General features: G+C 41.2%; 2 protein-coding genes across 2 annotated transcripts; one reads left to right on the top strand and one right to left on the bottom strand.

Annotated features, from left to right (window-relative positions):
- Positions 1-11: 11 nt before the first annotated feature.
- Positions 12-6,318, bottom strand: LOC146303945 (protein DENND6B-like). Its single transcript, XM_084714325.1, has 20 exons — positions 6,139-6,318; positions 5,129-5,167; positions 4,974-5,016; positions 4,724-4,833; positions 4,487-4,567; positions 4,194-4,299; positions 4,025-4,104; positions 3,879-3,941; positions 3,737-3,792; positions 3,514-3,636; positions 3,278-3,373; positions 3,102-3,196; positions 2,962-3,027; positions 2,816-2,880; positions 2,532-2,621; positions 1,720-1,773; positions 1,533-1,642; positions 1,156-1,258; positions 965-1,039; positions 12-193 (listed from the first exon to the last, which is right to left on the bottom strand). Exons 1-20 carry the CDS (start codon positions 6,280-6,282, stop codon positions 71-73), a joined length of 1,722 nt encoding a protein of 573 aa, XP_084570451.1. The 5' UTR covers positions 6,283-6,318; the 3' UTR covers positions 12-70.
- Positions 6,319-7,876: 1,558 nt separating this feature from the next.
- Positions 7,877-20,914, top strand: LOC146303944 (leukotriene A-4 hydrolase-like). The gene is made up of 19 exons (XM_084714326.1): positions 7,877-8,055; positions 9,985-10,115; positions 10,201-10,321; positions 10,946-11,014; positions 12,872-12,976; positions 13,421-13,473; positions 13,559-13,631; positions 15,871-16,011; positions 16,333-16,356; positions 16,476-16,546; positions 16,936-17,047; positions 17,281-17,425; positions 17,511-17,614; positions 17,788-17,858; positions 17,941-17,995; positions 18,077-18,172; positions 18,261-18,343; positions 18,433-18,537; positions 20,580-20,914. Exons 1-19 carry the CDS (start codon positions 7,912-7,914, stop codon positions 20,716-20,718), a joined length of 1,842 nt encoding a protein of 613 aa, XP_084570452.1. The 5' UTR covers positions 7,877-7,911; the 3' UTR covers positions 20,719-20,914.
- Positions 20,915-23,899: the final 2,985 nt, after the last annotated feature.

Below are 23,899 nucleotides of genomic sequence, written 5' to 3'. Positions count from 1 at the left end.
AGGCGGTGTGTCGAGGACAGTCTGCAGGTCTTTAGTCAGCGTGTGTCGAGGACAGTCTGCAGGTCTTCAGTCAGCGTGTGTCGAGGACAGTCTGCAGGTCTTCAGGCAGTGAGCTGATGATGGAGGTTATAAAAGCGTCCAGTTTGTCCAAAACGCTGTCCTTCACCTGCAGCTGCTGCCGTCGAGCTTTGACCTGGAAAACACAGTCAGTCAGTCTGCAGCAGACACACAAACACTGATGACGAGTTTTAAAACCTCTTAACAGTCAAATGTGAAATGAGGTAAAATCAGTCATCAGGTTATTTAGGTTAATTAAGTCCATCAGGTTTTTCAGAATTTCACAGCAGCTTTTCAAAAAAACAAACAAACTGCAATGCGATGCTTTTAGGCATTTTTTGCAATTAAATTGTGGGACAAAGGAAAATTGTAAAAGAAAATTTACATTTTTTTGGTATATTTCATTAGAAATTGAAGGGAACTTGTTCCAGGGAGAACGAAACTGCACTCTGTTCTGAGTGTTCTCACTAACTAAGGCTCAGAATTACAACAAATATAAAAATCTGCTTTATTTGAAAATTAAGAAGTTCTTGTTCACAGAGAACTGCTATGATTGGTCGAACTCACAGGGGGGTGTTGAGGCTATCAGTCCTGTCATATCTTGAGCTGTCTGATCTAAATAAAGGCAAAGAGCCCAAAAAATAACCTTAAAAAAACAAAAAAAAACAATGATTGGTTGAATTTGCGTAAAAGTTGCAGAGTTGCACTGAATTCACAGCGACTGGCTGAATTTGTGTGAATTGTTGCGATCGCAGCTTCCTGGAGGGACTGATTTTTTTTGCTGAAGGAGACTTTTTCTTCAAATTCTTTCACTTTATCTCAAACTGTTCAACATTTCTCTCATAGATCTGAGGTTTTCCTCTCAGTGTCGTTAAGTTTAGTCGCCTGTCAGCAAAGATTCACTCACCAGCTTCTCTCTAAGCTTCAGGATCAAGTCAACGATTTCCACCTCAGACTTGTCTTTGGTCCAACCCCGCAGGTCCTGACCACAGAAATTGTAATAAAAGTTAGAAAATTCTGCTGCTGACCTTCTACAACCCACAACAGGACCGCCGCTGGTCCCTGGACCCCAGGTTGAACATCAGTGCAGTAACTCACAGCGTCACAGATGACCTCCAGGTGGAGACTCTCCAGTTTCTGAGTCATCTCTTTGTGTCTCTGTCGGTACCAACCGTCAAAGTTTGGAGACCTGAAGAACTTCCTGTCCAACAAAAAGGACAGAAATACTAAAACTGAATTTACTTTGTTGTCATGACAACACGTCTGAGAACGTAAAGATCAAGACAATTAACGAGCTTTAAGGTTCCTACAGCTGAAGGTGTTTGACTCAAAGTTACAACTTTATTTATTCAATTTACTTAATTATTGATTTATTAGACAAGACAGAACATTTTCTTATGCTGATGAAATGCAAAGATAATTCTATACGTAGTTCTACTCTCTCTGTCTGTCCTGTGGACACCTGAGCGACTCACCTGTACAGTCCCATCCAATCACCTTTGAGCACTGAGGTGAGCTGTGGCCCCGTTTGGTCCAGAGTCGACATGAACTCGTCCTGACTGAACGGTCGGATCTGAGGAGGAGTCTGAACACACACACTGATGACATCGCTGATTAAATCACTGTGAGGTCATCACAGATCATAATCCACTTCCTGTTTACCTTCCAGGGTGTCACCGATCTCTGCAGAGGCATCAGGCTTGCCATGTACCGCTCCTGACAGATGAGACACAGGGATTACTGCTCTGTGATTGGACAAACACATGATGAGTCATCACATGACATCACATGATGAACGCTTTAAAGTTTAAAAAGTAAAGAGCTGATTTTTATGAATTCTGTCCTGAAGACGCCCGTTTCCACTGATGTCACTGTTCTACCACAGCGTCACCAAACTCCATTCAAAAAACACTTGATTCTGAGAGTCACTTTATAAAATTAATGAAACTCTGTTCACAATAAATTCTGAGTTATTTGGACGTTTTTGTTAATTTCACATTTGTTCTGTCTGAGATAAACTCAGTTATAAACATTTAAATCTGTTTCTTCTTCATGACCTACAGTTTTATTTAAGACTTTTTCTCAAGTGTCGGGACACGAGATCTCGCGATACCTTCACACCTGTGTTTACATGCTACCTGGAAGTGAGTCACCAACAGTGACCTGTGAACCTGTGACCTGATTCAGGATCAGGTCTGAGAGGCTACAGCTGACATTTATGCTAAAAACATGGTGGAAATTTCAATGTCACGGCTTATTTTTATTTATTTTTTTGTTCTTATTTTACATTTTAAACTGGTCACTTCAGTTGTTCTGGATTTTGTCTGCAGTTCAGTTTTCAGCTGAAGCTCCAGGAGTTTTATGATCTTCATCATCCTCACATCAGAAAGAGTAAATTTACTTGGTTACTTTACACCACTGTCAGTTACACATCATGTGACATGTTGGAGCCATGTGATTGGCTGTTGTCTCACCAGAGGGATGATGAAGCTCTGAGTGAGCTCCAACAGATGTCGCCTCAAGATGGCACTCTGAGCCTCCGATGGACGCTTCCTCTGGATACCCTGAGGACAGACAGGTGAGACAGACAGGTGAGCCAGACAGGAGGGAGACAGGCAGGTGAGACAGAGACAGACAGGTGACGAACAGGCAGGTGAAGCACACAGGTGTCAGAGAAGACAAATGGGTGAGACAGACAGGTGAGATAGAGACAGATAGGTAAGAGACAGACAAGTGACGTCTCCAGGTGTCTTTTCACCTTGAGCAGTCGTCTGATGAGAACTTTGTCTTTGTGTAGAAATGTTTTGTACGCCGTGTAGATCCCTGCACACAGGAAGTCAACTGTTACTACTAAAACAACATTTACTTCAAAATAAAAGTGTTTAATTAAGTGTGTCATGTGACCTGGTTTAGTGTCCAGTGTCTTCAGTTTGGACAGCTTCTTCACCTTCACCTGTTTAGGTAAATCACCTGCAAAGCAAAGGGTTACCTGAGACTGTGATGTCATCACTACATCATCATCATTATCATGAAGATAAACGTACCCGCCATCTTGATTTCTCCCAGTCGGACCACATGAGGCCAGTTCTGAAAAGTCTTAATGAAGAATGGATTGGTGACACCCAGAACCACGTTAGGTCTGCACAGGTAAGACAGACAGACAGGTGAGAAACAGACAGACAGGTGAGTTCAGATGAGTCCAGGTGTGTGTGGTACTCACGGGGCCTGTGTCCTGGTGGTGTACTCCCTGAACTCGCTGTCATGGATGGTGAAATATGGACGAAAGTCACAGCAGAACTTCAGAGGACTGATGCAGCTGAGAGACACAGAGAGGACACTCTGTTACCATGGCAACAATACAACTACTGCTCTCTGATTGGCTCACAGGAGCTCAATAATCATAACCGTCTGAGCTGATGGTGAAGTCATGACCTGAACTACTGTGACTCCAGTTACCTGACGAGAGCCAGCACGGTCTCTGAGGAGACGGTGGGAGACGGCGCCATGACGACGAGCGGTTCCCCCAGCAACATGAGCTCCCAGAGTATCTGCAGGTGGATCAGGACCGACTGGAAACACCTGAACACAGATCACAAGTCCAAATGTGTTTCTGTTGAATGTTCTTCAAGCGTTTTTTGATGAAGTAGAAAATAATGATAATAATAAAGAGAAGACGCACCTGAACAGGTCCAGTTCGTGGATGGTGGGCAGCAGAGTCGGAGCTGGCAGGAGGTCCTGAGGAGGAAATAAAAAAAACTTTATTAACTTTATTGGGCGTTCAGGCTCAGTTTGTTAATAAAGAATCACTTCCTCTTCCTGACCTCTCGAGCCGTCTGTCTCACTGGACTTCCTCCTGGCTTGTCCGTTTTTGAAGGAATCCGCACCTGAAACAAAAATATTTTATGTAAATAAATACCAACAGAAACCGACCTAAAATACCTTTGAGGCCACGCCCCTCTCTTCTCACCTGTAAGACCACGCCCATCACTGGCAGGTTAAGGGTTAGTCCAGGTATGGGTGAAGGCCATTGGTCTATCTCATTACAAACTGTGAAAACGACACAAGATGTCAGGTGATGCCAGGATTATTACTGTTATGATTCGTCCATGATAATGATGTAATCATGACATCATCACCTGCTTCTAGACAGGGCTCGAGCTTCTCAAAGAACTCTGGAGCAACGACCTGCAGCAGCGAGTGGAACAGGTGAGTGTACGGTAACCTGGAGACCAACACCAGGGACTGAAACACACACACACAGAATCACATGACCGTGAGCAGGTGTGAACAGGTGAGTGTACGGTAACCTGGAGACCAACACATAGAGAGTCACATGACCACACAGCTGTCAATCAAACTGAAAGGTTTATAGTTAAGAACAGGAGTGAACAGGTGTGATGTGAGCAGGTAGAGCAGGTGTATCTATGACCTTCTGGAAGTATCCTCTCTTCACTGAGACGTCCTTCACTTGTCTAAAATAGACATAACCAAAGAAATGGGACACTTCCGTCTGCGGAGACACAAGGAGACACATCATGACATCACAGAGGATCAAGGTGATGATCAGCTGCTCTGAGCTGCGCCCTCTGGCAGGAAACTACGTCTTAAAGATCCAGTCAAACTAATCAGACAAACTGATTAATAACCGATCAATGCATTAGCTCACCTGCAGGGTGACAGGAGCGTCTCTGTTGTAAACGTCTTCTCTGAACCTGGACGCTCTGCGACCGACCGACTGACGTAACCTGAAGCTGAACTGAGTGTCCCCGAGGCATCCTGGGAAATGAAGGGAGGAACACACCTCTGACCTCTGAGTACAGAACAGAATTACCAGAACTACACAGAACTATACAGAACCATGCAGAACCATGCAGAACCATGCAGTACTTTAGTATTGGTTAGACATCTGAATTTACCTGAGTACGAGTCAGGGAAGGACAGGTAGCAGATGCTTGTTTTCTAAGAACAAATCAGCAATATGATCAATAAATCTATAATCAATAAATGTATTAATGTCAACAAACTTAACAAAAGGAAATCAATAAGACAAACATGTTCAATCAATAATTACCTCCTTTTCTGTGAGTTTCACATCCTGAGGATACACCAGCTGAGAAAAACAACAGAGAAACAACTTGTACCAATTTACATTCAAAATTCTGCTAATTTAACTCACTGCTGCCTGCAGCCTGTAAAATATCACAAGAAGAAAGTTTACTTTGGTTTACAAACCTTCATCTGAACAGCTGCAAAATCTAAACTGATTCCGTCTTTAATTCCAACAATTATCTGAGTAAGGAGCAGAAGTTTACACAATCAAGTGAAGTTCAAATTCATAAATGTTGTTTGGTGGACTGGTTACATGCCGAACTCAACAACAGACTCAAAATTATTTCAGTCTAAAATATCTTTGATACAATTTGTGAATCTGACAAAATGGAAGGGGATTTTAAAATACTGTCAGTTTTTCAAATGCAGTTTTGTCCCCAACACTAATGAATACAGGCACCTGACAGCTTTAGCTGCAGACAGTCATGAAGAGAACAGGCCTTCACCAAATTCAATTTTAACTTTTGCAGATTTAATAAGAATCTGCCAATTTGTAAAATTTCACAGTATACTTTGAACAAAGGCTGAGATAATAATGTTCACTTCGGCTCACAAATTATTGTTTCAACACCAGACATTTTAACAAAATCTACATTTATTTAATCCCCCTTTTAATTACACAATCTGATGAGTTGCAGTAAAAAATTATAAGAATTTATTTAATTCATAAATGCAGTTTGATGTACGCCGAATTCAGCAGCAGTATCAGTTTGATTTAGCAGGATGTAAATCATTGTTTACCAAAAGCTGCATTTGCCGAAACCGTACAAAAGTCTTTTTTTTTTTTTTTTTTTAAACAGAGTTTGGTGCGGCTGTGATCATCACAATTAAGAGCTGTACTGATACCTGGTACTTAAATCATCGATGTTTTCTGGTGGATGCGATGAGTCTGTTCAGATCATTTACTGAACCCTGATAATAAGATGATAGTGAACGATGCTAACGATGCTAAGCTAGCACCCCTCTGTGTACCTCTATGGCTTGTCCGAGCTCCAGGTCGAAGGTAACGACACACACACACTCGAACCAGGCGGAGAAGCGGGCCCACGGACACCGGCTGTCCCCGCTGTCCGCCTCTTCATGACGGGGAGACCCGGAGCCGTCAAAAGGGTTCATCACGACCAGATCAGAGCTCCCTCACCTCCGTCCTCCATCCTCCGGTCCTCCGCTCCTCCATCACGGACAGACACACACTGAGATGACGGCTGGTCCGTGGAGACACCGGGAGACACCGGGAGACACCGGGAGACCCCTGCTGGAGGACACGAGGCGCTGCAACACTGTAAATAATCCTTTGTGTTTTATTTTTCAGCCACAAACACATTTTACTTTATTTATGTTAAATCCAAACATATTTATATTATTATTAATTACAGCTACCAGACTGATAAAATAAATTAATGTCTAAAATGAGAAATTAATTGATATTTCTGTTCTAATTTGCATCTGTATTTGTTTACCGTATTAATTCCCCTATTTACATTTTCTTTATTAGTTTATGTGTTTTTAAATGAACGTATTGATTTTTTCACGTATTTATCAGTAAGATGCTGTTGTTCAAAGTGTGTCATGGGAAACTTTCACTCTGCTGGTTGATCAACATGATGGCGACCTGGTGCACTACACTCAAATAAAATAATAATAATAGTAATAATAAATTAAATGGTAAAGTAAACAAACAAACAGATGAATTGATACAAAGATAAATAAACAGAAGAAAATTAAAACAAAAATATCATTTTATGTCATTATAAATTAATTAGTACCTATATTTATTTGTAATATTATTTTTGGTGCATTTAATAGCATCTGAATTCATCGTGCTTTTATTTATTGTGGCAATTTTTTTTTTATATATTTCAAATATTTACTTTAAATTTTGGCACTTTTGGATCTTTGGATTGCTCCATTTATGTAGAATTTATTATTGATTTATCTTCCCATTAATTTTCCTTTTTATTTACTTTCCAACTTTACTGATTGATTTTCTATTAATTCTTTTATTTATCTTTTTATATATTTATTTCTGTATATGTATTCCACCAAACTTATTTACTTCTGTATTTTCTTTTTACATGTTTGTATGTAGTTCTACAAAATGCATCATAAGGTCAACTTTTCACTGATTAGTTGATCATCCTGGCTTACTATATTATTTCTTTTAAATAAGTTAAATAATCAACAACATAGAAAATTAAATGGGAAAGTAAATAAATGAACAGGAGGATGAATGCCATGGTAAATGAAACAAAAAACAAAACAGAAATATCTATTTTATTTATTGTTTAATGAATTTAAATTTTGCCTATTTATTTATGATATTATTTTGGTGCATTCAATGACATCATCATAAATGTATTTATTGAGTCATTTCTTTATTCATTTTTAGTGTTGTCAGTATTGGTCCTCCACAGAAACACGATGACGGATTAAATGCTAAAAACAGAAGAAGAATTTGAATTCAGGAGGCGTATAATTCAAATATTTGAGAAAGAGGATGTAAACATGAACGTGCAGCTCATTTTAATCAATAATTTTAACAATTTTAAAAGATATTTTGTGTTTTTATGGCGTCTCTTCTCCAAATATTTGATGTTTCAAAATTAAAGCGTGTGTTTTCTGCTGACTCTTTTATTGTGAAAGGCCACGTACAGGATGTGTTTAGGGCAGTTTCCGGTGATGCTCTACCGTGTGTCAGTGTGACGGTGGCTTCAGTCTCTCCGTTGTTACCGGACAGATCACATCATGGACCCCTGCTCCTTCTCCTCTTCCACCAGGTGCGTCACCAAACACCTGAACCTCCACCTGCACGTGGACTTCGACAGACGCGTGATAAAAGCCAAGGTGGCGCTCACCGTGGAGGCTCTGGAGGACCGATTCAACACTCTGGTAACGTTACCGGAGCCCGGTGCTCCGCTGCGTGTTAGCCTCTCAGCTAACGGCTCATTCATTCATTGAGTGATCTGATTTCACACCGTGTTCATGGTCCCTGAAGGGGTCATTTCGTTAAACTCAACGTCAGGTTAGAAACGGACAGAATTTGAATGAAGTTTGGTGTGAAACGTTGCAGCGTAGTTCAACTTTAATAAACAGAAACTGGTTGTCAAAGTGTCAAATTCTAAAGAAATGTGGAGATGAAGCGTGATTTAATTGTTCAAAAGTGTTTAGTAATTAGTTTTTTGAATTCATTAGATATCGTTCTTTAATTCGGCTTTACTCAGCTCTTTATTTATGAGACTTATTTAAACTTTGTTTATTTATTAGATTTCATAGTGTCTTTGTTTAAAATTGTTAAGTTTCTGACTGGAGTTTGACGTGACTCCAGGCCCAACAGTTCATATTGATTTCACTTACTTATCTGATCAAAACTGTATTGATGATTGATGATTCTGTTATCAGTAAGACTGCATTTTTTGGTCTGTGTGATGCTGGATTTGGTTTGAAGGCAGAACAGGTGTGTTCACCTGAGATCAGATTGGGGTTATGGTTATTAGGGGAACAGCAGAGGGGACGTTCATTTTGCAGTTGAATGAGCAGAATTTACCCATCAGATCAATCTTGCCGTCTATTAGAAATGTGTTGATGGCTTTTTAATTCAGTTGAATCCAGTTCACCGTTTATGAAACTTTTCTCACCTTGGTTCGTTTGATATTTAATCCACCGTTGTCAAGTTTTAGTAAATTCCATCAGCTTTTTGTTCAAAAAGTCTTACGTTAGCGGTGATGAGGTCTATTCTATTCTGAAATTGCTCAGTTTTTGACTGGAGTTTGATATGAAACCTGTTATAAAGGTTTAATACAAACATAATTTTGATGGTCTATATTATAACGCTTTAATAATAAACAGTAAATGTGTGTGATCACTGATCCTCTAACAGTCCAGAGTTCAACTGTAATAAATCTGGAGATTAATTATGATCTAATGGTTCATAAATGTTCGATAAGATGTTTTTCAATCCTTTACCTGCTGCTCTTTAATTCATCTTAACTCACTTCATGAGCTGTTAAACTTTTCCCAACGTAGTTCTTTTGTTGGATTTAATTTTAACAGCTGAATGTCAGTTGATTTAGAATTGCTTAATTTCTGACTGGACTTTGGTGTGACTCTAGACCCTCAGGGGATAAAGGCAACGGTTCATATTAAATTTAATTAATTATCCATCAAAACCAGTTATACAGTTATGTTCTGAGGCTGTGTGGTCGTGGACTTGACTTTACTTGAAAATGAATTTAATTAGGTTTAATCAATGGAACAAAAGTTATAGAAATCAGGTTGTTTATTATAAATGGTTGGTTCAAACGTTGTAAAAATAATTTAGATGTGTTTTGTTAGATGTATTTAGAGGTAATAAGCAAAATCTGTATATTTTTGAATGGAGTTTGGTGTGACGTAGTTCAGATTAATAACACTGAATTTACTGAGGTTGCATTGTGTTGGACTTTGATTTTAAGCCTGCTTTGTCTGTACAGGTGCGTAAACTCAGATTTTGGTTTGACGTAGCTCTGATTAAAGACAGAATGGTCTCACTGAGACTGAACTATGGTGGACTTTGATTCGAGTGTGTCAGTACAGACTTAAAATTCATATATTTTTGAATGGAGTTTGGTGTTTATGTAGCTCAGATTGAACTCACTGAGGTTTTATTGTGTTGGACTTTGATTTGAAGGCTGGTGTGTCAGTTCAGGTGTGCAGTCTGAGTTCAGAGTGTGACAGGTGAGTGTTTATCAGCAGGTGTGTGTCAGGTCCTGAGTGCTGACTTTGCAGGTCTGACATTAATCAGAAGCTTATTAGTAAAAGTGTGTTTTTTATCTGCTGCAGACTTTGGATACCAGAGACCTGAAGATCGTCTCTGTGAGCGCTAATGGACAGGCGGCACGCTTTACAATGGGCCCCAAACACAGCTTCAAGGGGACTCCTCTGGACATCATGTTGCCCTCTGACCTCTCTAGGTGAGGTCACCTCCATTTCCTTTTTGTCATGTGACATCTTTTGGAAATAATATACACCTAACATGTTTACATTTGGACCAATCAGAGGGCAGCATGTCATCGTGGAGGTGACCTATGAGACGTCTCCGACAGCGACAGCTCTACAGTGGCTGGCGCCCGAACAGACTGCTGGGAAGAAACAGCCGTACCTGTTCAGCCAATGTCAGGTGTGTGTGTGTGTGTGTGTGTGTGTGTGTGTGTGTGTGTGTGTGTGTGTGTGTGTGTGTGTACAGTAATTGTGTAATAAATGTTGAGTAAGAAGTTTCTTCATCACAGACATTCTTGGTTCCTCTCTGTGTGTGTGTGTGTGTGTGTGTGTGTGTGTGTGTGTGTGTGTGTGTGTGTGTGTGTGTGTCTCTGGAGTTTCATCAGTAACGGCTGCATGTTGACAGACTTTTCTGACAGGAAATCACTGTTATATAAATGGCAAAGTCATTTTGTCCAAACCAACCAAACTCCATTCACAAAATCAATAATTTTAGCTCAGAGAACACAGGAGTTGTTGGTCTACTGCTGCCTCCATCTGTTCTCTGAGCTAAAATTATTGATTTTGTGAATGGAGTTTGGTTTGTTTGCATAGAGTGATACTTGGTTTCCTGTCTGACACACTATAAGAAACTTCTACGAACTGTCCCTTTAAACTGCTCCAGGTGAACACAAAGAGTTTCATATTTTTTCTTCAGGCTCAGAGTGAGGAGAGCAACATGTTTATCCTTCAACTCTGACAGCAGACGACTGAACCTGATTGGCTGAACACTGATCTGATTGTGTCCCTGTGTTTTGTCTTCCAGGCTCACCACTGCAGGAGTATGGTCCCCTGTCAGGACAGTCCGGCTGTCAAACACACCTACTATGCTCAGGTAACTCGTCAGTTCTGCCCTGTCTTATGTCTGTCAGGTGTGTTTTTGTCCTTGATTTGCCCTGTGTTTTGATTGTCAGGTGTTTTGTCTCGTGTGAGTTTTTGTCTCTCAGTGTGTCCCTTGTTTTGTCTGTCCAGTGTGTCTTGTCTTAGAGGTGTTGTCTGTCCGATGAGTTTTGTTACTCTGATGCCCTGTGTTTTGTTTGTTAGGTGTGTGTTTGGTCACTCTGTGTTAGGGGTGGGGGAAATTTCCGATTCTTATTTGCATCGTGATTCGGACGTTTGTGAATCTGAATCGATTCACAAACGTCCAAATTTCGATTATTTAAATCTGTTAATTAAAGTGATACAGAAGCTTCTAAATAATGTGGAACTAAGAAGCGCGGTACGCGTCATCGCCGGGACACTTTGGGACGCGCACCTGGAGCGACACGCGCACAGCGGAAAACAAACATGGCCGACCGGCAGCCACCTCGCCATGAGGTCCGAACAGCTCCTTCTAATTTAAAAGCAGCCGCGTGGAAACACTTCGGCTTCTACAACGTCGACGGCGGAAGCGAACTGGACAAGAGCCACGTTATATGTAAGCTGTGTCGAGCTAAAATAAAATACTTTGGCAACACAACAAACATGAGAAGCCGTAACTCGATTCCACCCGACGGAGGAGTCGGGGAGACGGCGGGCTGCTGTTGCTGCGGCTACTAGTGGCTACTGTTGGTACTTTCCAGTTTGCACATATTTCCAATAGTTCAATAAAATATAATCGAAATGAATTCTTATTACAAATGCGCTGTTTTTAAAAATTGCAAGTGACGAATGTTTATTCAGTGAGACAAAAAGAAATGTGTTTGTGAAAAAGTGCATCAATAATCGTTTTATAATCGAATCGGCAGGTGCCCAAAGATTCCCACCCCTACTCTGTGTCCCCTGTCTTGTCTCTCAGGTGTCGTGTTTTGTCTCTCAGGTGTCGTGTTTTGTCTCTCAGGTGTCGTGTCTTGTCTCTCAGGTGTCGTGTCTTGTCTCTCAGGTGTCGTGTCTTGTCTCTCAGGTGTCTTGTCTCTCAGGTGTCGTGTCTTGTCTCTCAGGTGTCGTGTTTTGTCTCTCAGGTGTCGTGTCTTGTCTCTCAGGTGTCGTGTCTTGTCTCTCAGGTGTCGTGTCTTGTCTCTCAGGTGTCGTGTCTTGTCTCTCAGGTGTCGTGTCTTGTCTCTCAGGTGTCTTGTCTCTCAGGTGTCGTGTCTTGTCTCTCAGGTGTCGTGTTTTGTCTCTCAGGTGTCGTGTCTCGTCTCTCAGGTGTCGTGTCTTGTCTCTCAGGTGTCGTGTCTTGTCTCTCAGGTGTCGTGTCTTGTCTCTCAGGTGTCGTGTCTTGTCTCTCAGGTGTCGTGTTTTGTCTCTCAGGTGTCGTGTCTTGTCTCTCAGGTGTCGTGTTTTGTCTCTCAGGTGTCGTGTTTTGTTTTTTAGGTGTCGTGTTTTGTCTCTCAGGTGTCGTGTTTTGTCTCTCAGGTGTCGTGTCTTGTCTCTCAGGTGTCTTGTCTCTCAGGTGTCGTGTTTTGTCTCTCAGGTGTCGTGTTTTGTTTTTTAGGTGTCGTGTTTTGTCTCTCAGGTGTCGTGTCTTGTCTCTCAGGTGTCGTGTCTTGTCTCTCAGGTGTCTTGTCTCTCAGGTGTCGTGTCTTGTCTCTCAGGTGTCTTGTCTCTCAGGTGTCGTGTTTTGTCTCTCAGGTGTCGTGTTTTGTTTTTTAGGTGTCGTGTCTTGTCTCTCAGGTGTCGTGTCTTGTCTCTCAGGTGTCTTGTCTCTCAGGTGTCGTGTCTTGTCTCTCAGGTGTCGTGTTTTGTCTCTCAGGTGTCGTGTTTTGTCTTTTAGGTGTCTGTACCTAAAGACCTGGTGGCTGTGATGAGTGCGGTGAGAGACGGACAGGAAGTTGATCCTCAGGACAACAACCGCATAGTCTACAGGTTCAGACAGCCGGTCAGTCCTCATCTTCATCTCGTTATTGATCACGATGACAAGTGATTTATTGATAAATTTATTTCAGACACAATATTTTATTCCCAAGACTGTTCACCTGGTCCCACCCTACTGTGCTGTGATTGGCTAATTTTTGTCACTGAAGCGATGTAGTTTTCTTGCCTAAATCAAACTGTGATTGAAACCTGAAAATAATAATGTGACTAAGTCTAAAAAACCTTTTCAGTGATATTTGGCTTCATGGGACACAAAGATGATTCTCCTGGTTCAAAGTCCTGTTTCTGATCTGTTCGTCTACAACAGTCAAGTTCCAGTCTACACTCACAGCCAATCAGAGCACAGTAGGGCAGAGAGTGGCGGAACAGTCTGGGGTAATCGGACGTATTTCAAGAGCTGTTCAAGGATCGGTTGGAAGTCAGTTTGACCTTTGACCTCTTTCCTCAGGTGGCCATGCCCTCCTACCTGATAGCCATTGTGGTTGGAGCTCTGGAGAGCAGGTACTGTCTGTTTCACCTGTTCACTGATGACATCATGTGACCTGCAGCAGGTAAACAGTGTGTCTGTGCTCTGATTGGTTGACAGGGAGATTGGGCCGAGGTCCAGAGTCTGGTCTGAGAAAGAGTTTGTGGATAAAGCTGCATTTGAGTTCTCTGAGGTGAGTTTATGAAGAACCTTAAACACACTTAGTATTCACATGAGTTTATTTGATTAATAAAAGGACAGTGTGCAGTTACATTGATCTTTTACAGGAAATGAAAACATGGTTGTACCAGATTTAGCGAGATGCTAATTTCCATCTGTAGTCCTACACAGAACAGCAAATAAGAATTCAAGGTACAATAAAGACTACAGTTAATCCCAGAGCCTGCCAATAATAGAAGCAGTAAGAACACACAGTAGAAAATTCAATATGAAATAGATAAGAACTACCTCATAAAGTGACCAGGTTACCTGTGCAGGTGCCTTACATAATAAAAACAGTAAGTACACACTGCATAGTACAAAAAATAATATAAAACAAAGTATAGAAATGGGGACAATAGACACTGAAGTATGAAACCTAACTGTTGAGCAAAGTAGGTCATCAATTGGATTTAATAACCTCGTTAAAGTACAGCAAGTAAAAAAAGCAATTACAAGATTATGGTGTAAAGTGGAACCACCGACTGAGGAGCAGTGGAGGTGCATTATGGGAGATATTTGTAATGGAGAAACTTATACATGAACTGAGATTACAAGAGGCACGATTTAATGAAAAATGGAAAAAATTGACTGATTATAGAACACAAGAGGAAAAAATCACCAACTCTGGACAATAAAGTCACTGAACATGAAATTTGAATTAAAAAAAAGTAAGTTCACCTTTCAAGGTCAGAATAAAACAAAAAACGTGAAATACAATTACTATATTTTTAAGTGACCAAGTTACTGATGCGTCTGATGGTTCAGTAAAAACTACAGACTTTATTTCTAAGAATCCTAGAAAACTCAAACAGATCTGATCATCAGTGACGTGTGTGTGTGTGTGTCTGTGTGTGTGTCTGTGTGTGTGTGTGTGTGTGTGTGTGTCTGTGTGTGTGTGTGTGTGTGTGTCTGTGTGTGTGTGTGTGTGTGTGTGTGTGTGTGTGTGTGTGTGTGTGTGTGTCTGTGTGTGTGTGTGTGTGTGTCTGTGTGTGTCTGTGTGTGTGTGTGTGTGTGTGTGTGTGTGTGTGTGTGTGTGTGTGTGTGTCTGTGTGTGTGTGTGTGTGTGTCTGTGTGTGTGTGTGTGTGTCTGTGTGTGTGTGTGTGTGTGTGTGTGTGTGTGTGTGTGTCTGTGTGTGTGTGTGTGTGTGTGTGTGTGTGTGTGTGTGTGTGTGTGTCTGTGTGTCTGTGTGTGTGTGTGTGTGTGTCTGTGTGTGTGTGTGTGTGTGTCTGTGTGTGTGTGTGTGTGTCTGTGTGTGTGTGTGTGTGTGTGTGTCTGTGTGTGTGTGTGTGTGTGTCTGTGTGTGTGTGTCTGTGTGTGTGTGTGTGTGTGTGTGTCTGTGTGTCTGTGTGTGTGTGTGTCTGTGTGTGTGTGTGTGTCTGTGTGTGTGTGTGTGTGTGTGTGTGTGTCTGTGTGTGTCTGTGTGTGTGTGTGTGTGTGTCTGTGTGTGTGTGTGTGTGTGTGTGTGTGTGTGTGTGTGTGTGTGTGTGTGTGTGTGTGTCTCTGTGTGTCTGTGTGTGTGTGTCTGTGTGTGTGTGTGTGTGTGTGTGTCTGTGTGTGTGTGTGTGTGTGTGTGTGTGTGTGTCTGTGTGTGTGTGTGTGTGTGTCTGTGTGTGTGTCTGTGTGTGTGTCTGTGTGTGTGTGTGTGTGTGTGTGTCTGTGTGTGTGTGTGTGTGTCTGTGTGTGTGTGTGTGTGTGTGTGTGTGTCTGTGTGTGTGTGTGTGTGTGTGTGTGTGTGTGTGTGTGTCTGTGTGTGTGTGTGTGTCTGTGTGTGTGTGTGTGTCTGTGTGTGTGTCTGTGTGTGTGTCTGTGTGTGTGTGTGTGTGTGTGTGTGTCTGTGTGTGTGTGTGTGTGTGTCTGTGTGTGTGTGTGTGTCTGTGTGTGTGTGTGTGTGTGTGTGTCTGTGTGTGTGTGTCTGTGTGTGTGTGTGTGTCTGTGTGTGTGTGTGTGTGTCTGTGTGTCTGTGTGTCTGTGTGTGTGTGTGTGTGTGTGTGTGTGTGTGTGTGTGTGTCTGTGTGTGTGTGTGTGTGTGTGTGTGTGTGTGTGTCTGTGTGTGTGTGTCTGTGTGTGTGTGTGTGTGTGTGTGTGTGTGTGTGTCTGTGTGTGTGTGTCTGTGTGTGTGTCTGTGTGTGTGTGTGTGTGTGTGTGTGTGTGTGTGTCTGTGTGTGTGTGTGTGTGTGTGTGTGTGTGTGTGTGTGTGTGTGTGAGACAGACAGAGACCATGTTGAAGACAGCTGAGGACCTGGCAGGACCATATGTTTGGGGTCTGTACGACATCCTGGTTCTCCCTCCATCGTTCCCCTATGGAGGCATGGAGAACCCCTGTCTGACGTTTGCTACTCCGACACTGCTGGTAAATATTTAAATATACTATTCATATGAACATACATGTCAAATTTTATTTATTTTTATTAATGTCACATATTTGTTTATTGAAAGAAGCTCGTTTCACAGTTTCTCTGCAGTTCATGAATAAAAATAGTTTATCTGTTAATATATCAGTCAAACAGTCGTGACATAATGACGTGATATATTCTAATAATAAACCCAACCTGTTGTCATGGCAACTAATGAAAACCATTACTAAACTGAAAGAACTTGATAATGAGTAGATGGAGTCCTCACAGGTCATGTGACTGTTGATCAGCTGTTCACTGTGTCTGTCTCTCTACAGGCTGGAGACAAGTCTCTGTCCAATGTGAGTTTAAAATACTTCAGTTTCCTGTGTGTCTTTATCAGTGTTCATTTATTTTTTATGTTCATAGATGGTTTGTTCTCATGTTCTCATGTGCTGACACGTGTTGTTCTTCCTGTCAGGTGATTGCTCATGAGATCTCCCACAGCTGGACCGGTAACCTGGTGACCAATAAAACCTGGGAACACTTCTGGTAAACAAACAGCTCCTTTTTTAAACGTTTAATTTATTCATTTTCCAGTAAACATTTCACTGAACAGAACACAACAAAACAACATTTTTCTTTTAATCCTTTGAGTCCATTTTTCCATGCAGCGTATTTCCTCCACAGTATCCGACCACTGTTCAGAATAAATAAACAGATTCCTTAATAAATACACAATTTATTTATTATTTTAACCTTAAGAACAAACAGTTTGATGGATTCTTTTCAGATATTGACATTTTCAGAGGAAAATCAAACACATTTCAAACTGTTTCATTTACAAAATAACAAAGTTCAAAATGAATTTATAAATAAAGATGATCTGAATTGTGTGATGACGGCGTTTGTCCTCAGCTGCTCTCTGCTGTTGTCTGCAGGTTGAATGAGGGTCACACGGTTTACCTGGAGAGGATGATCGGCAGGTGTTTGGAGAGTGAACAGTTCAGACAGTTTAAAGCCATGGGAGGCTGGAAGGACCTGCAGGACTCGGTCAGACAGGTTGAATGAGGGTCACACGGTTTACCTGGAGAGGATGATCGGCAGGTGTTTGGAGAGTGAACAGTTCAGACAGTTTAAAGCCATGGGAGGCTGGAAGGACCTGCAGGACTCGGTCAGAACCTCAGCACATTTTTCCTATTGAAGTTTCCAAACCGTCTTAAACATTTGATGCTGATTGATCCGTGTGTTTTGCTTATGTCTCACCTGTCTGTGACATCACTTAGGTGAACACGTTTGGAGCCAACAACCCTCTGACGAACCTGATCCCCAGCCTGCAGGACGTCGACCCAGACGACGCCTTCTCCTCGGTGCCCTACGAGAAAGGCTTTGCTCTGCTGTACCACCTTGAGGAGCTGATGGGAGGCCCAGGTAATACCTGGACACACCTGGACGTGTCATCACGCACTGTTTGACCCTCAAACTCTTTGTTCACCTGCTGGTTTGTCTTCTGCAGAGGTGTTCATGGGCTTTGTGAAGTCGTACATCCAACTGTTCGCCTACAGCAGTGTCACCACAGACGAGTGGAAGAACTACCTGTTCACCTACTTCAAAGACAAGGTGAGACACACCTGGATGCTCAAATAGCTCACAGTCAAAGATGAACTCTTGAACTCTCCACATTTTGACACACTCGTCCCACAAGTTGCCTCACTTGTCGGGTGTATTTGATGCTGGGCTGATGTGAATGACAGTGTGGGGCGTTCAGGGAACTATTTATATCTTTCTCGCAGGTGGACCTTCTGAACAAGGTGGACTGGAACGCCTGGATGTTCACTCCTGGGATGCCTCCTGTCAAACCTCAGTGAGTTGATCCTGTCAGACCACCATCCGGTCCACCAGTCCTTCTTTAAACCTGTTTGCTCTGATCTGGTTTCATGTTTCAGGTATGACACCACGCTGGCCGACGCCTGCATCGCTCTGGCCCAGAGGTGGATAAAGGTAAGACCTGGAACTCACATGGACCTATTTTAATTGTTCTTTAAGATCAGAGTCGAGCCCCATTCCTCTGCCTCCATTCAGGCTAAAGAGCAGGACCTGAGCAGCTTTAAAGAGTCCGATGTGAAGTCACTGTCGTCCCACCAGCTCATCGAGTTCCTGTCCCTGCTGCTGCAGGAGGTAAACCAACGCGGCCCACTTCACCCAAAGTCCATTTTAATTCACCACAGTCCACTTCACTTCAACACTTCATGTGTTTGTCCTTCAGGATCCTCTTCCTCTGACTCACGTGAAGAAGATGCAGGAGGTTTATGGTCTCAACTCCATCATGAACTCAGAGATTCGCTTCAGGTAACATTTCCACATCATGTCTGTAATTTTAAGCCCCTCCTCCTCTTCCTCCTTGGGAGCCTCCTGATGATTGGCTCTTCTTCCTTCAGGTGGCTCAGGTTGTGTGTTCGGTCCAAGTGGGAGGAGGCAGTTCCCATGGCGCTGAAGATGGCAACAGAGCAGGGCAGGATGAAGTTTACCAGACCACTCTTCAGGTAGTCACACTGTCGCTTCACTTCAGCCTCAGGTCCATTTATGACGCGGTTTATGGCGACAGAACGGACCATTAAGACCTCAAATAAGCACATCAACAAGGTGTCATATGTCAACCAAGCGTTAACCCTTCACTAAGCTCCTCCTGTGACCAGCAACTGTCCAGTCATAAGTTAGCAACTGTAACTAAGGTACCACAGCCCTGTCAAGCTCCATGTTGAAACGATGGTTGTGTGACTCCAAGAAAAGAGACATGCTTGGTGTCTCATGAGTTTTTACCTGCTCTAATGTAAGCTGCAAAAGTTAGCATGTCTGACTAACTAGCTCACTAGCTGCAGGAACGTTAGCGCCAGTCAAACTAGCATTAGCTAGCTCTGTTTTAACAAACTTATTCCCAGCAGAAATTATGTTGTCATGCTGGGGGTTTGGACCGATGATGATGCATCTCTCTCACTCGCTGTGTTAGCTTAGCTCTTGTCCTGCCTCTCTTCCTGCGATCTGGCTGTTTGACCGTCTCAAAGTCCGTGGCACTTAATCTGATCCCCGCGCTTTCTCTTCCCTCGCTAATGTTTGTGTTTTTTTGTCCTCTATCCAGAGGTTGCGCTACACTTTTTCGTTGTCTGTCATTTTGACTGAGAGGGTAATAAAAATCCCGTCATAATCTATTTTTACTCACTTTAATTTTTAAAATGATGATAATTACATATTCAATAGCATTTAATTTTCATTCATTTTAATTAATATTCAGTCCGAACAAGCTGAACAGAGAATCCACACCGCGCGTCTTTTATCAACGCCGTCATCGTCATCGGCTTTTTGAAGAAACTTCAGCTGCTGTGACACGAGGTGCGTTTGAGATGATCCAGGTCTGCGCAGAATCGATCAGCGGTGATCGCCGCTCAGTGCATGCCGGTTAGATTTGTGTCCCGACTTGATCCCGACTCGCACGTGTGGGCAACGATAACCTTACGAGATCGAGGCGCCGCAGTTTGTAGAGCCATGTGTGTCAAAAGGATCTCTTCTATTTTAACTTCGATCAACGATCAAGAACGCACTTTATTTCTTCAGCTATGAGGATGATCTGCAGACTACAGGTAACCTACAGGTAACCTACAGGTAACCTACAGGTGATCTGACAGGATGTTCGTGTCTCTTCCTCTAGTCTCTCGCAAGTCTGTTGAAAACTGTCCGACTTTACTGCAGCTTTTTGTCTCCACCTCCTGCTGCGTCCTGATCTCGTCTCTCCAGGCGCAGTTCATCTCAAACGCACCTAATAGCTAATTAATCTGCTCACTCGCCATCAAGTGGTCAGGGGTCTGAATTGCAACCTGTCAAAATGACAGATGACCCTCAGATTTTTCTGTCACCGTTTTAAAAAAACGGTCAACGACGGAAAATATTCGGTTAACACGACCCCTGCCTCTATCATATACTTCTCTGTGTCATATCTCACCATCCAATAAGTGTTTTCTTTGATGTAAGCTAGCTTTAGCCTCAGTCTGTTAGCATTAATGTTATCGTGTACGCAGTCATTAAATAACTTTACATGTTTAACACTCTTTGGCAGGTTTATCGTTTTAATATGTGTCAGATGGAAACAGTAAAGAGTCCGCTGCAGATGGACTTTTCACGTCACTCAGTGAGTTTAAGCATTAGCATTAGCGTTAGCTTACATTGACTCACTACACTTATGACATCAGCTGGTGAGAGTTGTCATTTTAGCTGAAGCTCAAAATGAGAAGCTGCTTCTGTTAACGTCTCTGTGGAATCAGAGACTTTGTGTATAAACAGTTTCTCCTATATTCAAAGTCAAATCTGCCACAGGCATAGCAACAGTAACTAAGGAGGGCAGGACATAGCGAAGGGTTAGTTGAGGTGCAATGGGACAATAATGTCTGAATGTCATGTTTTTACAGTGTTTCTACATTTCTGAGGCGTTCATGGTCCGTCTGTTTTTCCATAACTTGTCACTTTTCAGTTGACATGTGACTTTTTTTAAATATTTGACTCAGATTTACTCCTTTGTTGCTCTTTTCTTCCTCAGAGAGGTGTTTAACTTTGAAAAGTATCGTGACGAAGCCGTCTCAGTGTTTCTGGCTCACAGAGCAGAGATGCACCCGGTCACTGCTGGACTGACCGCCAAAGACCTGAAGATAGACGCCAGCAACACAACCAGTCTGTAACCATGGAAACCAGTGTGTAACAGCAGCCTGTAACCAGTATTAATCCACAGTATCAGTATCAGCGCTCTTCTATCTTTACTTCTCAATCAGTTTAAATCGATCTTTTGATTCTTTTGGTTAAATTTTTTCTGTCTGTTTAAATGTTTCATCTCAGGGCAGAAGAAGAGGAAGAGAAATAAAGATTTCAGAAATTAAATCGAATGTGTCTGCTGTTGCTGCTGTTTTTCTTCTTATTTAAAAATGTTACAGTTCATCAAACCTGCAGCTTTACGTTTCAGATTCACCTGGAAAACAACAAAGAAACAACAAACTCAGAAAAAACAATGAAGATAAATACGACAGTCAGGATTTTTTAAACATTGAGGTCGAACAACCCTTCAACTCTTTATTTCAGATAAAAAAATCTTCTGTCATCAGGAATAAAAGAAATTAGTTTGTTAAATGTAAACTTTTTGAGTATTAAGTATCATATTTATAAGATCCAGATATCGATTAGTAAATTGATCACAGAATATTTGTCACTGTGCTCCGTCCTGTGACCTTTGACTTCTGCAGGCTGCTGAGAGAAACACAGATTCATTAGTTAATTAATTAATAATCAGATTAGGAGTTTTTGTTGAAGCTGCTGCAGACTGAAATGGTCACATGACCTCTAGGTTAAAAAAAAGACAAGATGTAAATGATCAAAGTGTTTCAGTTTAAACGTGTCTTTTATATCAGTCAATTTTATTCTTTAAACTAATTTAATAGAAATAAACTTTATGAAAGTGACGTTCTGATGACACTTGAATAATCATCATTAATAAACAGTAAATTAATTCAACTTTAGTTAACAGTTGTTTCACTGTTTAAAAATACATATATAATGTTAATTAAAAATGTTTAGTAATCATTAGTGATATTATGTTTATGTTATTTTATTTATTGGTTTTGAAATAATAACCTTATATATTATATACTTTGATTATATATTATACTGTGTCACAGCTGATAAGAGACAATCACAGTTACATTCTGATTAAATTAGTTTATTGTTTGGAACATTTTATAAACTATATTGATTATTTGTTAATGATTTAAAGAAATCATTAGAGAGAGAAGGAGCAGATATTTATAAGACTGTTAATGTTAATAATTAGTTTGTCTATAAAGTTTGCATTTATAAACATTATTTAGATAAACAGTCAACAGTCAGTGACAGTATTTATTAACCAAAGGTCCTTTGAGTGTCAGTGTGTTGTGTAAACCAACAGTCTCAGTGTTTCATCACTGATTACTGATCAATGATTTGTTCAGTCTGAGTTTCACCATCATGTGGTTCCACGAGCTGACAGGAAGAGTTACAGCACAGGAAGAAGAAGAAGAAGAAGAAGAATGATTTGTCAGACATTCACATGTTAAAAATCTGCACTCATGTTAATCAGTAATTCAATATTTAATGTTTATTGCTGCTAGTTTTCTGCCTTCACACAGAAACGACCTAATTTTTCTGTTAATTATAATTTTACACATCATGTGTGTATTACAACATTTACACATATATCTGTCCATATATCCAAACATCTACATGTATGACTGAAATGTGTAGCTTCGACAATTTCCTACTTCATATTGTATATTTTTCAATTCTCTTATATATAATGTTTTCATTTTATCTTTATTTTATGGGTAATCTTTTGTCACTCAGTTTTCTACTTGAACTTTTTGAGCTGCTGTAACGTCAGTTTCACTGATGTGGGATTAACAAAGTTTATCTGCATGTTTAACATTTCAGACTGTAATTAAACTGAAGAAACTGAAGGTTTACTTTGAGTCTGGTTGTTTTTCATGTACACACAGCTGCTGTGTTGTTGTATATGTTAATGTACACGTGTTTATAAGGGCTCCATGTTGAAGATGTAATAACAGTCTGTTACAAACAAGGTTTTAATTATTCAATGACTTTCAGGGGACAATAATTTTCTGGTTCTATTTTTCTATTTTCATTTTTCTACTAAAACATGTCATGTGGACACATGGAAGTGGGCAGCAGGAGCTACTACTGTTCCTGCTACAGACAGTTAATACTGTTAATAATATTTCATAGACACTACATGGTAACAACATAAGGCTGCTGTTCAAAATCAAAGAATAATCACAGCAAATAAATAAAAAATCATGAAATCAGCTGCGGGTCATATTAAGAAGAATCACATATCAGGTAGGAAAATAATGAATCTGAACATTTGTTAAACATTGTTTAGCAAACTTGTGTCTTGTTTATTACAAATAAAGAAACTTATTCTGCTGTTCAAATAAAAAAGAAAATCCATAGTCCATAGATACAATTCTGGAAGCCATATAAGTAAACAGGGTTAGTGAAAGTGTAACCGTAGCTCTATATCTACGACTTATCGGAAGACATAGAGCTATGGGACCTTGACCTAACCCCTCATTTGTGGGCATCCTGAATCCAATGGTGCCACCCCCAAGTGTCCACAATATACATTTTCAGAGTTATGGCTGATTTAATTCACCCATACAAGTCAATGCCAGTCATGAAAATTTTCCTAAGTGTAAACCTAGCTCTATATCTACAACTTAAAAGAAGGAGATAGAGCCATGGTACCTTCACTTACCCCCCCCATTTGTGGGTTTTCTAAATCCAACGGCACCACTCCCGAGTCTGATGATATGATGATATGATGATGATGATGATGATGATGATGATAGGGTGTTTTAACCATGATCATCAGAAGTGATGATCCTCAACCGAGTGAGATAGAGCGATGGGACATTCTGAATCCAACGGTACCTTTGCTGAGTCTCTACCACATACGGTTCCCAAGATACAGCCGATTGAAACTGGCCCATAGGGTTAGACTAAGGGGGTGAAAGCAGGGATGGCAACATGTTGCCGAACTCAGGGAAGTGAGATAGAGCGATGGGACTTTGACCTACCCCTGTATTTGTGGACATTCCGAATCCAATGGTACCTGTGTTGAGTCTCTAGCACGTACGGTTCCCGAGATATGACCAATTGAAATGCGCGCATAGGGTTACATTAGGGTTACATTAGGTATATGGGTGATAACCATGATGGACAAATTTATCCATCCTCAACGGAGCGGGATAGAGCGATGGGACCATCACCTACCCCCCCATTTGTGCCTATCCTGAATCCAGTGCTACCACCCTTGAG

The sequence above is a fragment of the Lutjanus erythropterus genome, unplaced genomic scaffold, assembly GCF_056507025.1.
Source record: "Lutjanus erythropterus isolate fLutEry1 unplaced genomic scaffold, fLutEry1.hap2 Scaffold_201, whole genome shotgun sequence".
NCBI lineage: Eukaryota > Metazoa > Chordata > Actinopteri > Lutjaniformes > Lutjanidae > Lutjanus > Lutjanus erythropterus.
Note: the sequence above shows the minus strand (reverse complement) of the source record. Positions and strands in the feature narration are given on the sequence as shown.